Source organism: Gossypium hirsutum, chromosome A12 (assembly GCF_007990345.1).
Source record: "Gossypium hirsutum isolate 1008001.06 chromosome A12, Gossypium_hirsutum_v2.1, whole genome shotgun sequence".
In the NCBI taxonomy this organism is placed as follows: domain Eukaryota; kingdom Viridiplantae; phylum Streptophyta; class Magnoliopsida; order Malvales; family Malvaceae; genus Gossypium; species Gossypium hirsutum.
The window spans coordinates 85,198,200-85,215,708 of record NC_053435.1 but is presented as its reverse complement, the minus strand read 5'-3'; the positions used below and the strand labels follow the sequence as shown (position 1 = coordinate 85,215,708).

General features: G+C 31.8%; 1 protein-coding gene and 1 pseudogene across 1 annotated transcript; both read left to right on the top strand.

The window, feature by feature from the left end:
- The first annotated feature begins 8,906 nt into the window (after nucleotides 1–8,906).
- Nucleotides 8,907–15,491, top strand: LOC107925696 (heparan-alpha-glucosaminide N-acetyltransferase-like; annotated as a pseudogene).
- Nucleotides 15,492–15,511: 20 nt separating this feature from the next.
- LOC107925607 (uncharacterized) lies at nucleotides 15,512–17,293 on the top strand. The gene is made up of 2 exons (XM_041082933.1): nucleotides 15,512–15,649; nucleotides 15,760–17,293. Exon 2 carries the CDS (start codon nucleotides 16,778–16,780, stop codon nucleotides 17,093–17,095), a length of 318 nt encoding a protein of 105 aa, XP_040938867.1. The 5' UTR covers nucleotides 15,512–15,649; nucleotides 15,760–16,777; the 3' UTR covers nucleotides 17,096–17,293.
- Nucleotides 17,294–17,509: the final 216 nt, after the last annotated feature.

The window sequence follows — 17,509 nt, the reverse complement described above, 5'->3', positions numbered from 1 at the left end:
TCAACTTACGAAACAGTGTCTGAAGGTGTTGTTTTGATGGGAAATAATGCTTCGTGTAAAATCGCAGGTGTTGGAACAATTAAAGTTAAGATGTTTGATGGAGTTTTCAGAAAACTTAGTGACGTATGACATGTTCCAGAATTGAAAAGAAATTTAATTTCATTGAGTACTCTTGATTCAAAAGGGTACAGATACACAGTTAAAGTAGGATTTTAAAGATTTTCAAAGGGTTCATTATTGTGATGAAAGGGTAGAGAAAGATTGTCAAGTTATATGTTTTGCAGGGTTCTACTGTTACTGGTGATGCATCTGTCGCTTCCTCTTCCTTGTCAGATGATGATATTACTAAACTTTGGCATATGCGCCTAGGACATATGAGTGAGAATGACATGGCAGAATTGAGAAAGAGGACTTCTTGATGGGTAAGGAATTTGCAAACTGAATTTCTGTGAGCATTGTGTTTTTGGGAAGCAAAAGAGAGTTATATTTACTGGAGGAATCCATAACACGAAGGGAACGTTAGAGTATATTCGTTCTAATATGTGGGGGCCATCCAGAGTGCCTTCGAGAAGTGGAGCTAATTATATGCTAACCTTTATTGATGATTTTTCCAGAAAAGTTTGGGCGTTCTTCCTGAAGCAGAAAAGCGATGTGTTTTCCACATTTAATTCTTGAAAAATTATGATTGAAAAACAGACTGAAAAACAGATAAAATACTTCCACACAGACAATGGCTTAGAATTCTATTCTGATGAGTTTCATAGATTGTGCAAGTCAGAAGGGATCATGAGACACTTGATAGTTCGTCATACTTCACAGCAAAACAGCGTTGCAGAACGAATGAACAGAACGATCATGGAGAAGGTTCGATGTATATTGTCCAATGCCAACTTACCGAAGTCATTTTGGGCAGAAGCAGCCTCTATTACATGTTTTTTAATCAACCGATTTCCATCCGTTGCCATTAAGAAAAAGACTCCACAAGAGGTGTGGTTTGGTAATCTTACTAATTATTCTGATTTAAAGATTTTTAGGTGTCCTGCGTATGCTCATGTTGATAATGGAAAATTGGAACCGAGATCCATTAAATGCGTTTTTCTTGGTTATAAAGCTAGTGTAAAAGAGTATAAGTTATGGTGTCCTGAAAATAGAAAAGTTGTGATTAGCAGAGATGTTGTTTTTGATGAAACTGCTATGCTACCTAACTTATCTCTTAAAGACTCTTCCAATAAAGAAAATCAAAAGCAGGTGGAGCATTAGATTAATACAGAGTCAAATCTTCAAGCCAGAACAAAAATTGAGAATAGAATTGCTTCTTCACCATAATACTCTATTGCCAAAAACAGAACTAGAAGAGAAATTAAACATCCAAAGAAGTATGCCGAGGCTGATCTAGTTGCTTATGCTTTAAATATGGCTAAAGATATAGATGCAAATCAAGAGCCATCTAATTATTCTGAGGCGGTTAGCTGTGAAGACTTAGAAAAGTGGATGTTTGCCATGCAAGAAGAGATGGAATCACTCCACAAAAACAGAACATGGGACCTTATGAAACTTCCTCAAGGTAAAAAGGTTGTTCGTTGTAAATGGGTGTTTAAAAAGAAAGAAGGGACTCCAGGAGTTGAATAACCCAGATATGACGCAAGGCTTGTTGCAAAGGGTTACAGTCAAATTCCAGGAGTGGACTTCACAGATGTGTTCTCTCCAATTGTTAAGCATAGTTTGATTCGAGCTTTGCTTGGTATTGTGGCCATGCATGATTTGGAGCTTGATCAATTAGATGTAAAAACTGCATTTCTCATGGAGAACTTGAAAAGGATATTTACATGTAACAACCAGAGGGTTTTATAGTTTCAGAAAAAGAGGACTATGTTTGCTAGTTGAGAAAGTCCCTTTACAGTTTGAAACAGTCACCAAGACAGTGGTACAAGAGGTTTGATTCCTTTATGACTTCTCATGGTTTCAAAAGAAGTAGTTTAGACAGTTGTGTTTACTTTAAGAAAAACAGTGATGGTTCTTTTGTGTATCTACTTCTTTATGTTGATGACATATTGATAGCAGTAAAAGATAAAGGAGAAATAAGAAAGGTCAAAGCCCAACTAAATGGAGGATTTGATATGAAAGATTTAGGACCAGCAAAGAAGATACTTGGTATGGAGATTCTCAGAGATAGAAAAGCAAGTAAATTGTACCTTCAGAAGGGGTACATTGAGAAAATTCTTTGCAGGTTCAATATGCAGAGTGCTAAGCCTGTTAGTACTCCTTTAGCAGCCTATTTCAGACTTTCATTGGCTTTGTCTCCACAATCAGATGATGAGATTGAGTACATGTCACATGTTCCATACTTTAGTGCAGTGGGATCTCTCATGTATGCTATGGTTTGCTCACATCCAGATTTATCATATGCAGTCAGTACAATTAGCAGATACATGGCAAATCCCGGTAAAGAACATTGGAAAGCAGTTTAGTGGATTTTAAGATACTTACGAGGCACTACTGATGTTTTCTTACAGTTTGGAAGAACTAAAGATGGAGTCATAGGGTATGTTGATGCTGATTTTGCTGGAGACCTTGATAGAAGAAGATCTCTCACAGGTTACGTCTTTACAATCGGAGGTTGTGCAATTAGTTGGAAAGCCACTTTGCAAACTACAGTCGCTTTGTCTACCACTGAAGCTAAGTACATGGCGATTACTGAGGCTTGTAAAGAAGCTATTTGGTTGAAGGGACTATTTAGTAAACTCAATGAAGACCTTGAAATCAGTACAGTATTTTGTGACAGTCAGAGTGCCATCTTCCTTACAAAAGATCAAATGTTTCATGAGAGAACAAAACATATTGATGTTTGGTATCATTTTGTTCGTGATATTATTGCTCGTGGTGATATTGTTGTGAGCAAAATTAGTACTCATGAAAATTCTGCAGATATGATGACTAAGTCACTTCCTATAACCAAGTTTGAGCATTGTTTAGACTTAGTTGGTGTTCAGTGTTGAAGTTAAACCCTTAAGGGGTTTTATGGAAGAGGTGGAGAACTTGTTCATTAAAAGTTCGCGATGAAGAACTTGTTCATTAAGAATTTGTGTTAAGATGGAGATTGTTAGAATTAAGTGACCCGAATTCTTATTTAAATAAATTTCGATGGAAAATAAAATAAAAGTTAAATCTATATAGAACTAGACTGCTTTTATTTTATTTTAGAATAAGGTTTTCTAAACCTTATTAAACTTCATCTATTTTATATTGCTTAGGATAAGGTGTTTCAATCCTACTAGAATATGGCTTTACAAGCCTATAAATAGACATAGTCTATTCCTCTTGTATTGATTCAAAATTTTTTGACATAGTGAATTTTCTTCTCCTCTGCCCGTGGTTTTTTCCCGAAAGGGTTTCCACGTAAAATTTGTGTATTATTTATTTTATTTTTTATTTTATTTTATTTTTCACAAAAATCATCAATGAACAAGATTAAGGAAGAAAACCCAGATAAAATAAACATTAAGATAAACAAAACAGGGTTAAGGTAGGATTGGGGAGAGAGATCAAATGAGGTAAATATAGAGATGGTTTTTTAATATATATATATACATATAATCAAATATGAACAAATTACAAGCAAACATAAATTAAAGTAAAAATAAGATAGCTTTATGTTGAGTTAAATTGAAAAACGAGATACTATACCTTATAATCCAAAAGAAAAAAAGGAAAAAAAGTGATTTTGAATAATAGAGCAGTGAAGAAAAATATTTTTCAAAAAATAAATAATTTTTTTAGTGTTAAAAGAGAATAAAATAAAATAATAAACAATGGGGTTTATGAAGCAATTTTTCTTTTTAAAGTTTGGTGCCGCCAACGCTATAGCAAATGCCTATTTTTGTAACTAATATGTTTTTCATACATTTTTCATAATTAATTTTTATATTATTTGGGTAAAAAAACTAATATTTTTAAAATATTTCAAATAGGATTTTTTTCATAAATTTGAAATTTAATCATTTTATTTTTATTTTTTAAAGTTTACTTCTTTTATTTTTTTAGATTTCAAAATTAAGAGCCAATTGTTAATAGTGTTAATTTTTTTTGTCAAATTTGTTAGTTTGACATTTTAAAAAAAAAATAAAAATCACTTGGTTGCAATGTACTTAAAACAATGATGGCGTAATGAATCTGAACTTAATAAAATAATTTTAACAGTGTTAAACTTTAATTTTGAAATTTGAAAAATAGAAAAATTAAATCCTAGAAGGGATAATATAATTTTGAAATCTAAGAGTGTCACATTTAGTATTTTAATAACCGGACTGATTGTTGAATAGTGTCACGTTTACTGTTAGACCAACAATAATTAAAATTTCATAAAATCCTAAGAAAAATTAAAAATAAAAATATTATTGAATGAATTCAATCTATTTAATTATCGATTTTTGTCCTGAATTTTTTTTTGTTTTTACCAATTTTAAGCAATTTCCAAGTAAATTGGTTCAACACCTTTATTTTAACCATTATATTGATTAGTTATTAGTTCGTCCAATCTTATCTTAATCCAACAACACTAGTTACATTATCAAATTTTGACGGGATCTAAGTTCAAAAACCAAACTAGATATAGTTGTCAAGTTCAATGATCATGACAAAAAAAGATATTGTCAAGTTCAAGAGTCAAAAAGTAAATTATTCCTTTCTAAAAATAAAAGTATAGTGACTAAATTCTAAAATTTAAAAAGATAAAAAGAAAATTTTATAGTATCTAATATTTCTATAGTTGAGTTTTTGAGCAAAATTGAAAACTTTCATTTGTGGAGTGTCATCAATTAAAATATTAATAGCTTTACATTTTCTATGTCAAGAAATCAATTTGTTAATTTATTACTCTATATATATTTTCGGAAACTTCAATGTAATTTAGGTTTAGGTTTAGCTTGAACAGATGGTACGTTTATCTGCTGTTAGTATAAAATTAACGATGGCGGTAAGATTAGATATTATAGCGATACTTAGGGGTGAATAAAATTCGATTCGATTCAAAAAAATCGATAAAAATTTCAAATTTTGAATTAAATGTTTATTCATTAAGTTAAAAGGAAAAATCATTATATTGTTTATGTAATTAAATAACATTGTACTTTGTCTACTAATTAAATAATTGATTCATGTAAACACAATATTGAGTATAAATAATAGGATTTGTTAACTTGACTAGACTTGACTTGAAATTTTTTGACTTGATTCGATTCGAAAAACATTCAAATTAAATTCGGTTGCTAAAATAAGATTCATCAACTCGATTAACTTAATTTTTTTTACTCGATTCGACTCGACTTGATCAAATACTAACACCTAATAATACTGTAACGTGAGACAAAAAATAAACAAAATGCACTACACCCAACCCTCCACTCAAACCCCAGGTTACTATTTTTCACAAAAATTATTGTTGCTATTTTTTTGGCGTAATTAATGTGGCATGGTGATTTTCCTTACAATAATTGGGGGACGTTTTCCTACATAACAACGGTAGAACATGTATCTTTTAAGGTCTCAATGATGTTGGTTTTCTATTTCTCTTCCCACCTAATTATTTCTATTCAATTCTACATTTGCTGAACTGTTAAACACATTTTTTCAGCGTAAATAAATTTTTTTTGTTATATAATATATTTTTTTCAATGTGGTGCTAATGGGCCAAATCGAGTCAGGTTTGGGTTGGACTTATATAAAGTATTTTGATCAATTTTTAAAGTTTGGGATTAGTCCAACTCAAAAATAGGTTTATTTTTTTGTCCAAGTCTAACCCAATTTAAGAAAGGTAAACTTAGCCCAACCCGACCTGCTTATATTTGATTTTTTAAATTAATTTTCTATTTAAAAATATAGTAAACTAAAGCTCCATTTGTTTCATTGAATTTTTTTTTGGAAAATGATTACTTTCCTGAAAAAATTAATATTTTTTGATGTTTGAATGAATGTGTATTTTTTTTATTTAGTAAATTTTTTGAAAATATTTCATAAAAGTTGCTTTCAATGAAATAAACATACACTTGAGATTTCTTATCTTTTAATTATTTAATTGAATTTGTTTTATATCCATAAATTAATATTTTACATTATTTTGCTTACTGTAATGATTTATTTTAAAATAAATACATCAAATTAAATATATAATATTACTTAATTATTAAGTTAGAATATTAACAATCATAAATTGAAAACAATCAAACCGAATAGATAAATTCATGATTGTGTTATAAAAAAACAAAAAAAATTGAATAATAATAAATTAGCTTCCAAACCATAATTAGTAGTATATAACATTAAATTAATAATATTATCTAAGTGCATAATTAATAGTACACCACATGATAACTAAAATATTTGTTTGAATAATAATAAATTAGCTTAAAAAATGGTAGAATAAAAATTAAATAAAAGTTAATTTATTATTATTCAATTAGTAGAATAAATGGGCTATCTATGGTAAAATCATAAAACATGAAGATAATTAGGGAGATGTCATTCTTAGGGCTACAAGCTTGGAGATGTCATTCTTAGGGCTACAAGCTTTTAACTTCATAATTCAAGTAAGTCATTGATTATTTTCTTGTAATTTTATAGATTTGAGGTCATAAAAACTTGATTTAGCTAGCTCATGTACTAATTTATAAAACTTTTAAAGTTTTAGAAAATTGTCGTTGTTGATTTTTTAAAGTTTTAGGTGTTAAATTGATAGATTTCAAGTTTAGATGTGAGAAAAGACTAAATTGGACTAAACTGAATAAAATGTAAAATTGATTGTAGAAATAAGAAATAGGAGGTCCCTGATGTATAATAGTGAAATTAGAATTCAATTTGAAGCTTTAGATCGAAAGTTATGTTAGTCCCGATTTTAGGGACTAAATTGAATAAATTACAAATTTTGTATAAATTGATAATTGAATGTTAATTGATTGATTATTTATAGTCTTATATATTTTATGTTAACTGTAGCTAACGTCAATTGGAAAAGGTCTGAAGACATATTGGTAAATAAAGCTGTCAGTTTGGAAAATGTCTTACCAAAAAAAATTGGTAAGACATTTTACGGGAATAAGGAGATAATTTTACGTTGACTAGAAAACATTTTATGTTGACTATCCTATTTTATATGAAATAAACATCGAAAAAGGCTAAAAATATTTCCGTAAAAGCTTTTACGTGAAACAAATGAAGCCTAAATGTACTAAAAAACACTAAAATAAAAGTTTTCTAACACATTAAAAATATATTTAAAAAGTATTTATATTAAAAAAATTACCATAAATATACTAAATATTTTATTATATTAAAAAACCCAAATAAATATAATAAATTTTTTATTGTATTAAAAATACAAATAAATATAATAACTTTTTTGTAGTATTAAATATAATTTTTAAAATTTTATATTTTGAGTTGAGTTATTTTGTGGGGTAAGATTTTTTTTTAAGTTGATTAATGAGTTTAATTGTTATTAGATTAGTGATTTAATATATATAATAATTATTTAACATATATAATTAATATAATTATTTTTATAACATTATATATTCAGGTTGAACTGAGTTCAGGCCAAAAACTCTTGCCCACAACCCACCCTATATATTCAAGTATTATATTTTTGTCCAATCCCTATCATTTTTCAAACGGCCTAAGTAAGTGACTTGGCCCATGAGCAAGTCTAAACATAAATTTGTAGAAAAAAAAGTTTGTTTCATAAATTGAAAAGATTTTAGTAGTGATGGTTAGGGTGTTTAAACTGTTAACCAAATCGAATTATTTTTAATCATTTAAATGTTAACCAAACTGAAATATTTCGGTTAAGTCGGTCAGTTAACCGAAATTTATATGTTTTTGTTTTTTAGTTGAAACAATTATAAAATATATATAAAATATATATAAAAATTCATTTGACCGGATTAACCAAATTAAAACTACATATAATTTGTATTATTTATTAAGTTTGGTTAATTACCTGATTTCGATTCAAATTAATCGATAACTAAATTTTTAAAAAATTATTAACCGACCTCCGACCGAATTAAATTAGTTAACTGATCGATTAATTTGATTTTAACCTAAACTTGAAAACTTCCACTTGTTTGTCTCCTATTTCAATTTTAACCGAAATTTTGGAAGACACGAGTGCATATAGTTTAATATATTTTATAACTCCCTACAAATATAACATATATTTATATGATCATTAAAACCATTTCATTGTAATTATAATTAAGTAATTCAATCTAGAAACATTAATGAAGTTTTATGTAAAATTTAAAAACTATTCATATTTTTAAGATATAATATTCGTAAGGTAAATTTTTGTTTGTCTCAGATTACATTTTAGTCACTTATGTTTGAAATGTTACGTTTTATTCACTTACGTTATTGTGTCGTAACATTTTAGTTATTGAGCGTTAATTGCCGTTAATAGTATAACAGTAAGCTGATGTAGTACGTTAAATCATCATTTCAAACGAAAATTTTAGGTTAAATTATACATTTGGTCCTTATATTTTTTTTCATTTTAAACAATTTAATTTTTTTTCTTTTACATTAAAAAAGATGGAAAAGTGAGGAAAATAAAGAGAGAGAAGAGAATGGAAAATAAAGAAAAAAAAAGGAAAGTTAAAATAACATAAAAGAAAAAAATTAAATTGATCAAAATGAAAAAAATATAGAGACCAATTGTATAATTTAATCTAAAATTTTTGTTTGAAATGAAGATGTAATGTGTCATGTCAGTTTACTGTTACACCGTTAATAACAATTAACAACTCAATGACTAAAATATTATAATATAATAATATAAGTGACCAGAACGTAATATTTTAAATATAAGTGAACAAAAGTGACTATTTTAAAAGTTGTAAATTAATACATATTTTAATTATTATGAAAAAAGAAACTAGTATTTTAATCTAAAATAAAATAGCAGTTGAAAATTAATGCCAAAGATTAACATGCCGTTAGGCGGCTAGGCGCAGCGCTACACTTCTAAAGCCCACCTCCCTCGCTTTGAGCAATTGAAGAAGAATGATGCCTGCACAAATCGTTATAGAAGAAGAAGAAGAACAACAACCTCTTCTCCACAGTACTACCACCGGTGGAACCGAAGTAGAGGTCGTCACTTCCTCATTATCCAATGAGCCAGATGCCCTTAAACGCAAGTTCATCGGCTCTAATCAACGCCTTCTTTCTATCGACGTATTCCGTGGCCTTACCGTCGCGGTATACTCATCCACTTGAAACCTATCATTTGATTTTAGCTCAAGTATTATTCATATTTAGCATGCCAGTTGTTCTTTTTTGTTTGTTTGTTACAGTAATTAGAAAATCGATGTGATAAATTAGCTTGGAAGCAGTTAGGGTAGGAGAACGACTTATTTCTGTTATTTGAAGGGAGAGCGTTGAGTAAGAATTGAAGTGAAGACATAATTGGGAAGTTTTAGCATTTGGAAAATCATTGGCTAGCTAATATTTTACTCATCGTGATAAGTATATTTTAATGCATCTTTTAGACGATTTCCCCCCATATTGGTTGATTGAGAGTAATGGTGTAATTAAGTCAAGCGGAGAACGAATACTGGCAGCTCTATCTCTAGCTCAACTCAATATTTGGAGCTCAATACTTGGCTGGAACTGGACTGAACATCTATATTTAAGCTTGAGCTTGATTAAGTTCATTTATTAATTTTTATGCTCAAGCTCAAACTAGAGCTTGATTAAGCTCAAGATTGAGCTTGGGTCGATAATTAAGCTTAGGGTTAATATTATATATTAAGGGTAATAACATAATTTAATAATATAAAAATAATTAAAATATATTTTAAAAATGAAAAGTTCGATAAGGCTCGCGAGCCACTCGAGCCGGAGTATTACTAAGCTCGAATTTGGTTCAATGATTACTAAATCAAGTTTGAGTATTTTTCAAGTTGAACTCGAGCAACTTGCGAGCATCGGTGTCTCATTTATAACCCTAATTAGGGGAGTTTTATTTTTTCTGCTTATGTTATCTTTTGGTTAATTAAGCAGCCTACCATAAAATCAGGAGGTGTTTTTTTTTTTCGTTATTATGTGATTACTTACTAAGTTACTATTAGTTTAGCTTTCAACTCAATTCCTAATTAATAGTTCTTTTAATAGTTGATGATTTTGGTTGATGATGCTGGAGGGCTTTTCCATCATCAATCACGCTCCATGGTTTGGTGTGACCATAGCTGATTTCGTGATGCCATTTTTCCTTTTTGGTGTTGGGGTCTCTATTAGCCTTGTATTTAAGGTATGCAAAGTTCTTTAGCATATCCAATTTTGTGATACCGTCTTTCTCTTTTTGCTGTTGGGGGTCTTATTAGCCTTGTATTTAAGGTATGCAAAGTTCTTCAGCATGGATTTGACTCTTATGGGGTTACTGTTGTTTGATGAAGTTCTAGGTAGCATGCCATTTTAATATTTATTTGATTCTTCTCCATAAGTTTGCCCTTAAGATTTTGACAGTATCAGTATGAACTCTTTTCCTTGCCCCACATTCCTCATAAAGCTTTATAGCTATTCTTAATTTATGCATAGCGCATTGAACCTTTCTAAATCAATATCTAGGTTCGGAATTCATCTTACTTTACGGTCACTTCTACCATGCTACGATTTCAATTAACACTGTCTTTTCCATTGACTAAAGAAAAATTTTCTCTTTGTTCATGCCCATATAACAGCAAAAAAGTATATAGCCAAGAATGTTGTATCTGTAGATAGTGCACATAACAAACTCGGAACAAATAAAATTGATTACATGTGTACAGAAAGCTTCCAGCAAATCATTGGTCATAAAGAAAGTTGTATTGAGGACTGTCAAGCTCTTTCTGCTGGGGTTGTTTCTACAAGGTTGCCACTTTCACCCATTGTTTTCTTAAAATTTTATTAACTTCTAACAAGTCTATAGTCTAGATAGGAGTGACCCACAACTCATATAATTTTGGAATATCTTGAATGCAGAACTTTTAGTCTGTTTTGTGATAATTCTTCTTTTATTTTTTGGTTGTTAAGCTGCAAGCTCTTAGTAACAAAGTCATTTATGCATATTTCAAACTTCAAATATCCATTTTGTTGCCTACTTGATAGTTTTGAAAGCAAAAGAGGATAAAATGTGTATTTTTTGTGTTTAGCTAATACTGCTCGGAGCATGGTTTTTAAAATTTGAAATATGCTCATAGGAGGATACTTTCATGGGCGTAATAATCTTGCATATGGAGTTGCTGTGGCCAAGATAAGATGGCTAGGTGTACTGCAGGTAATAAATTTTATTGCAAATAATCTTGATGTTCTCTTTTTTATTATTATTATATATTTTATGTATTCAAGGTGTCACTAAATTATACGTGTTAGTTTTGCTTCTGCTATGTGCTTGAAAAACACTGAAGTCTAAGTTGGAGCTAAATATGCTAGTATTTACAAAAAAAGGAGGACAACCTTGTAGGATTTATTGTTTTTCAAATGTGAAGGGCAGCTATTCGAAACCATTTTCAGGTCATATGCATGAATGCAACAGCTTAAGGCATGGAATGTTCCTTACCTTTGCCTGAACCAATGCTCATTGCCTGATTAAGCACTGCACTGACTAATATATTTTGTCAGCTGAACTGTTGATCAAACATGAATCACCTATGCTTCCATTAATCATTTCCTCAATTGTTGTTAAAAAAATCATTCTGCACTCTGCTGTATGTGCTAAATATATGGATATTGCCTTTACTCAGATACATTGAGCTAATTTCTATCATATTGTGGTTTATTGTCTACAGAGGATATCAACTGGATATCTGCTGGCTTCAATAACGGAAATCTGGCTTGTTAGAAATGTCATGGTTGACTCTCCAACTGCATTTGTTCAGAAGTACTACATTCAGTGGTTAGGAAATACTATGCTTGTCGAAATGTTTGTAGAGATTTACACCTTTGGCTTTTATTTCTATTTAAAAGCTATTAGCTGGCAAAACTTTTACCTTTACTTTTATTGCAGGATTGTTGCTACCCTACTATTATCACTTTACATGTGCTTGTTCTATGGCCTTTATGTTCCAAACTGGGAATTTCAATCCCCAAGCCTCACTCTGTCCACTAATGGGCCCCATACGCAGATTGTAAGTTGTATTCTTTGGCATTTCAAGACTGCACTATGAAGTGTTTGTCACACAATGTGATTTCTGAGGTCAAATATCTGTATGTTGTTTGACATGGCTTGCATTTGGTTGGTGAATATTGTTGTTAGATTAAGCCGTGTTGTGGATCCTGTGAGTTGTGCATGTTGCTTTTGTTGAAGAGCCAAACCTTTTTCATTTTCTGTGCTGTCATATTGCCATCTATTCACATACAAGCCTTCTATATTCTTCTTATTTCAGGGGCTATAGATTTAAGCAATTAATTGAACTTAATTTTAAAGCACAAGTTATGAACATATCTGGTAGGCATGTCGTGCAATCCTGGTAGCCAAAGCCTGGTGGGTTGTGTCTCAATTGATTTGTCTTTGTTGAGAAAACAAATGAAAATTTATTTCATGAGAATATTAATATATGATTTGAGAGATGTACTGCTAGGTTTGATATATTAATCTGAAACTACAACTTTTGGGATAAGAAAATCCATAAATTTGAATGTGTTCTGTTTTGATGTTGTCAATATTTCTATCAGAAGCAAATGTTCTGTCATCCAGCTTTAATTCTAGTTTATTATTGTGCTTTTTCTTTGATGCATGGAACTTAAGTAGGTTACCATAATTTTTAATAGGTACATTGTGGAGTAAGAGGGAGTCTTGAACCTCCATGCAATGCTGTTGGCTATATTGATGGGTATTTTCTGGGTGAACAACATCTTTATCGACATCCTGTATACAGAAGAACAAAGGTTATTCAAATATTTTCTTATGTGTTGTTGATCTGGTGATGCGTTTTGGAATACCCCCTGTTTTAAGATCTTAATGGGATATGCACTCATTTTCATTCACAGGATTGCAGTGTTAATTCTCCCGACTTTGGGCCTTTACCACCGCATTCACCTGAATGGTGCCTTGCTCCGTTTGATCCCGAGGGCATCTTAAGGTTAGATAATCACCTTCTTTCATCTTGTTTCTAGCTTTTCACTACAGCTGTAAATTATGTTCTTTAAAGTTGTAAAGATGACTTATTGTAATATTTATTATAATATTTTCTCACTTGTATGCACACAACTTAAGGTCCTTAAATACCAAATATGCCGTTCTTATTTCTCGGTGATATACAAATTACCCTTATGGAATTTCTGCAGTTCATTAATGGCTGTCCTCACTTGTATTGTGGGATTGCATTTTGGACATATACTTCTGCATCATAAGGTACTGTTATTCTTACTGTTAGGTGGGGTCTGTGGGCTAATCTAATTATGAACTTTCCTTGTCAGAAAGGAAAAAGGGTTATGCTAAGGATATTGCATGCATATGTTGGTGAATGTGCTCTAAATATCTTTTCTGCAGTGTCAAATGCATAGAGTGGTTCTGTGGTCCATGTCTTCCTTTGCATTGCTATTTTCTGGATTTGTTTTACAATTGCTAGGTAAGCTGTCTCAAGTGACAATCTCCTAACTCAAGATTATAATTTTGTCATATTAAACCCAGTCGGTGTGTGGTTTTCTTGGAGTTTCGAATTGATGTCTGGTTGTTGTAACAGGCATTCCCTTCTCCAAACCACTGTACACATTGAGCTATATGTGCATCACTGCAGGAGCATCAGGCTTGTTCTTGACCATCATCTTTTACATAGTAAGTTCATCCTTGGTGATTGGGTTGTCATCCTAATGTTTAGTAGTAGAAAATTCCATGTCCTGTTTGTAAAAGATATATTCTACCTGATTCATGAAGCAGTTGCTCTTATCAAATTATAGTACATTTCAGTCCAATCAGTATTAAGAAGCTGTCTGTCACAATTTCTTTCTAAAATATTATCCTCGGGACTGAAGGGAACCTTGATGGAAGCATACATACATCCATCCTGGTTTCCTTTGTGCCAGAATTTAAATCTGCATGAGCACAGGAGCCCAAGTGTAGTCGACATTATGGCAAGATATTTGATTGGAAAGCTTAATTCACACGAGTAGGAAATGCCTGATCAATAGAAGATAAATTCCAACTAATGGAAGGCTATTGTGAGCAACTTTCCTTCTTTAGTAAATCTAGATGTTGGGTTAGCCGTTGCATAGCTTTGAACCCTGTAAATCTTTGGCTTAGGTGTTGCAATTTTTTAGCTTTGCTACTTGAAACCATTGTATATGTATGGAACTTGCTAAAGGTTTTCCTGCTCAAAACCTAATAACGGGACCTAGAGATTGTTCTTCTTGGATCCCCTTTCGCATTCCTGTTGGAAGTTCCTGCATGTATGTACATGGCCAAAAGTAATTCTAGTCCCTTTTTTATAATTTTATTTTTTAGGATTTTGAATGCTATACAAAAACTATATTTCCTAAGTAATGAGGAATACAACTAAGCACAGTTGTATTTGATGCAGGTTGACGTCAAACATTTTAGGAAGCCGGTGGTGTTACTTCATTGGATGGGAATGAATGCTCTTATAATATATGCTCTGGCTGCTTGTGACATTTTCCCAGCTGCCGTGCAAGGCTTTTATTGGCGCTCACCAGAAAATAACTTGGTATCTTTCTCTCTTCTTTTCTGGGTTTGTACTTTTCTATGTTTCTTATCCTTGCCTTCATGAAGGTAATTTACTTGAGAATAGGTGAAAAACTGCAAGCTTGATTGCCCTATTAAGGCATTTCTGAACAGCTTTATCATTGTCAAGTAATGCTGTAATTTGTATGTTCTTTTTTATACAATACCTACTTCTACCCATACACCCAAACCCTTAAATCAAAGGAAAAATACGCTTAAGTGCGCTTGAACCCACATCTTCCTTGTTGTTGCAATAGCAACGGTGGATGATATTTTATTCTGATATACTTTATTTCTTTCATGTCAAAGTAACTGTATGAGAACACTACTTGCAAGTTACATGCACTTTCTAGAGTTGATGTTTTAAGTACAAAAATATTTTCAGTGCAATGCATTGCTTTATCAACATGTTTGATAGAACTAGTTATGCTAACAATTAAAATTATAAAATGCAGGTTGATGGCTTGGAATCATTGTTACAGTCCGTACTTCATTCAAGCAAGTGGGGTACCCTGGTATTTGTATTGCTCGAGATCTTGTTTTGGTGCCTAGTTGGCGGTTTTCTTCACATGAAAGGCATATATATAAAACTGTAGAAGCAAAAATAGAACAAAAACATTAGAATATCAGGTGTTAGTTAAATATAGAAAGAAAAAGAGAGAAAATTAACTAGAAGTGGTACTCTGAAAACATGAATTGTCACCTAAATTGTCAACACCCTCACATGGCATTTCCCTCTTAAAGATGTGGCATCAAATGTTTCATGTTGGAAAATAACATACTATACCCTCTTTTGGTGATTGCCTGATTGATGAAAACTGTTTTTCATTCCATTTCTAGTATTAGTGAAATTAAAGAGCAAAGCAAAGCAATCACCAAAAACTTGTGGGGGTGCTGCTGTGTACAGCCACTTGTAGAAGATTCAAGATCATTTCTACTTTGGTATATTTAGTTTCTTCCTCTCAAATCAAAGACAACAATTTTTAGTTCACTTTCGGCTATAAAGACACATTATGCACTCTTTTCTCTTTACTGTACTCTATAAAAATTAGGTACTTGCCTTATTGCACTTGCATCTTCCAACTGTTATAGCCTATCTCTAAAAATGGCTACTGAGAAAGCCAATGCTGATGAGACCCAGAGTTACGATACCGAAGATAATTTCGGAGATCGATCAACAGCTAGCCAGGAATCAACTAAGTTTCAACTCAGTAAAGCACTTGCACGTAGGGCAGTTTATGGTCCAAGCAGCCGCCGCGGCTCCGGAAACAGAAGGGTCCAAACCAATGCCGACCCTAGAACATTACCAAGCAGGCTGAGCAAGGTTTCATTGGCTGATGATGATTCTGAGAAGTAGCCTACCATGTTTGATTGATGTTAATTAAGGACTTTTTTTTGTTTTTTGTTTTATCATTACATGGTTTGTTATGATTCATGAAAGCTTGGTATCTGGTACTTGGAAAAAAAGATGGTGTACATAAAGCATAAACAACAGAAATATATAAATATGGTGGCTCGTATCTCGTGTCTCCCATATGAAAGTTGAAAAGATTGCCTTAGCATTAGGGCAAACTTGGAAAATACAAAAAAAAAAGAAAAAAGAAAAAAGAAAAAAAAAGCACCAATTATGAAGCAAGGCATCTATCTAATCTGATTCTGATCAATGATCATCACGCTTTTGGGCCTAAACTTCCGTAATTGTTTATTAATTATGACAGAAAGTTGCAGTACTGAAACATTTTCCAATAATCAGAGCAAAAAGGAAGCCAGTCCCAAGGTTTTGAAGCGCCAAAATCGAGGTTGCATCGCAACTTCACACATTTCTTTTAATTTTTCTGATTAACCTCATAATTTGTTTTTTTCCTTTCTTTTGGAATAAATCTCTGAAACAAAAAGGAAGGAATCATCCGGTACAAAATCCCACGTCATAATACAACAAAGAAGAAAATTTCAAATTTGTTCTTAAAAAACTGTTTCTCTTCTTCATTTTCGTTTCACCCAAAGAAGCACCAGCTCCCCAAACCCTAACACCATTCTTTCTTTTTGGTTTCCTTTTGTGTTGCGATCGCGATGGAGAGTTACGGATCGGGTCAAAGGCCGTACGGGGCGGATCGAAGGATGGAGATAATTAGCGGGAAGAACACGAGCGTTGGATCCAATCAGATCAACTCTACTACTCGTTCGCGTTCCCCAGATTTACCACCCGTTCCGACTCGGACGAGTCAAGGATCATCAAAGCCATGGGGATTTACGGATCCCGAGATGAAGAGGAAGAAGAGGCTCGCGAAATACAAGGTCTACACAGTGGAAGGGCAAATGAAAGCTTCATTGAGTAAAGGTCTTCGTTGGATCAAGAACAAATGCTCGCAGATCGTCCATGGTTATTAAAAAAGGCGGCGAAAATCAACGGCTCAGATTGTGTAACGTCGGATGGAGAGTTGGACCCGATGAAATCGATGGTTTTGGACATTTTTGGGCAGAAAGAAAAAACTGGGTAAGTAAAAGACTAATAGGTGGGACATTATATAAATTTTTTTAGAATAAGATTTATTTATTTTTCTTTTACTTTAATTCTTGCTAAAGCATTGGGGAATAGGGTTTAATTTATGAAAAATTTGGTAGCTGTTAAAAATGTTTAAATGTTGAATGACTTTTTTTTTCTTTTTTTTAAATGTATGGAGCATTATATATTATTGTAATTTCATTATTTCAATTAATGATAGAAATGAAAGACGTTTGCAGAGCATTGTTGATTTATTTTTTAAGGTCATTCACCTCTTCATTTCACAATGATGGAAGTTT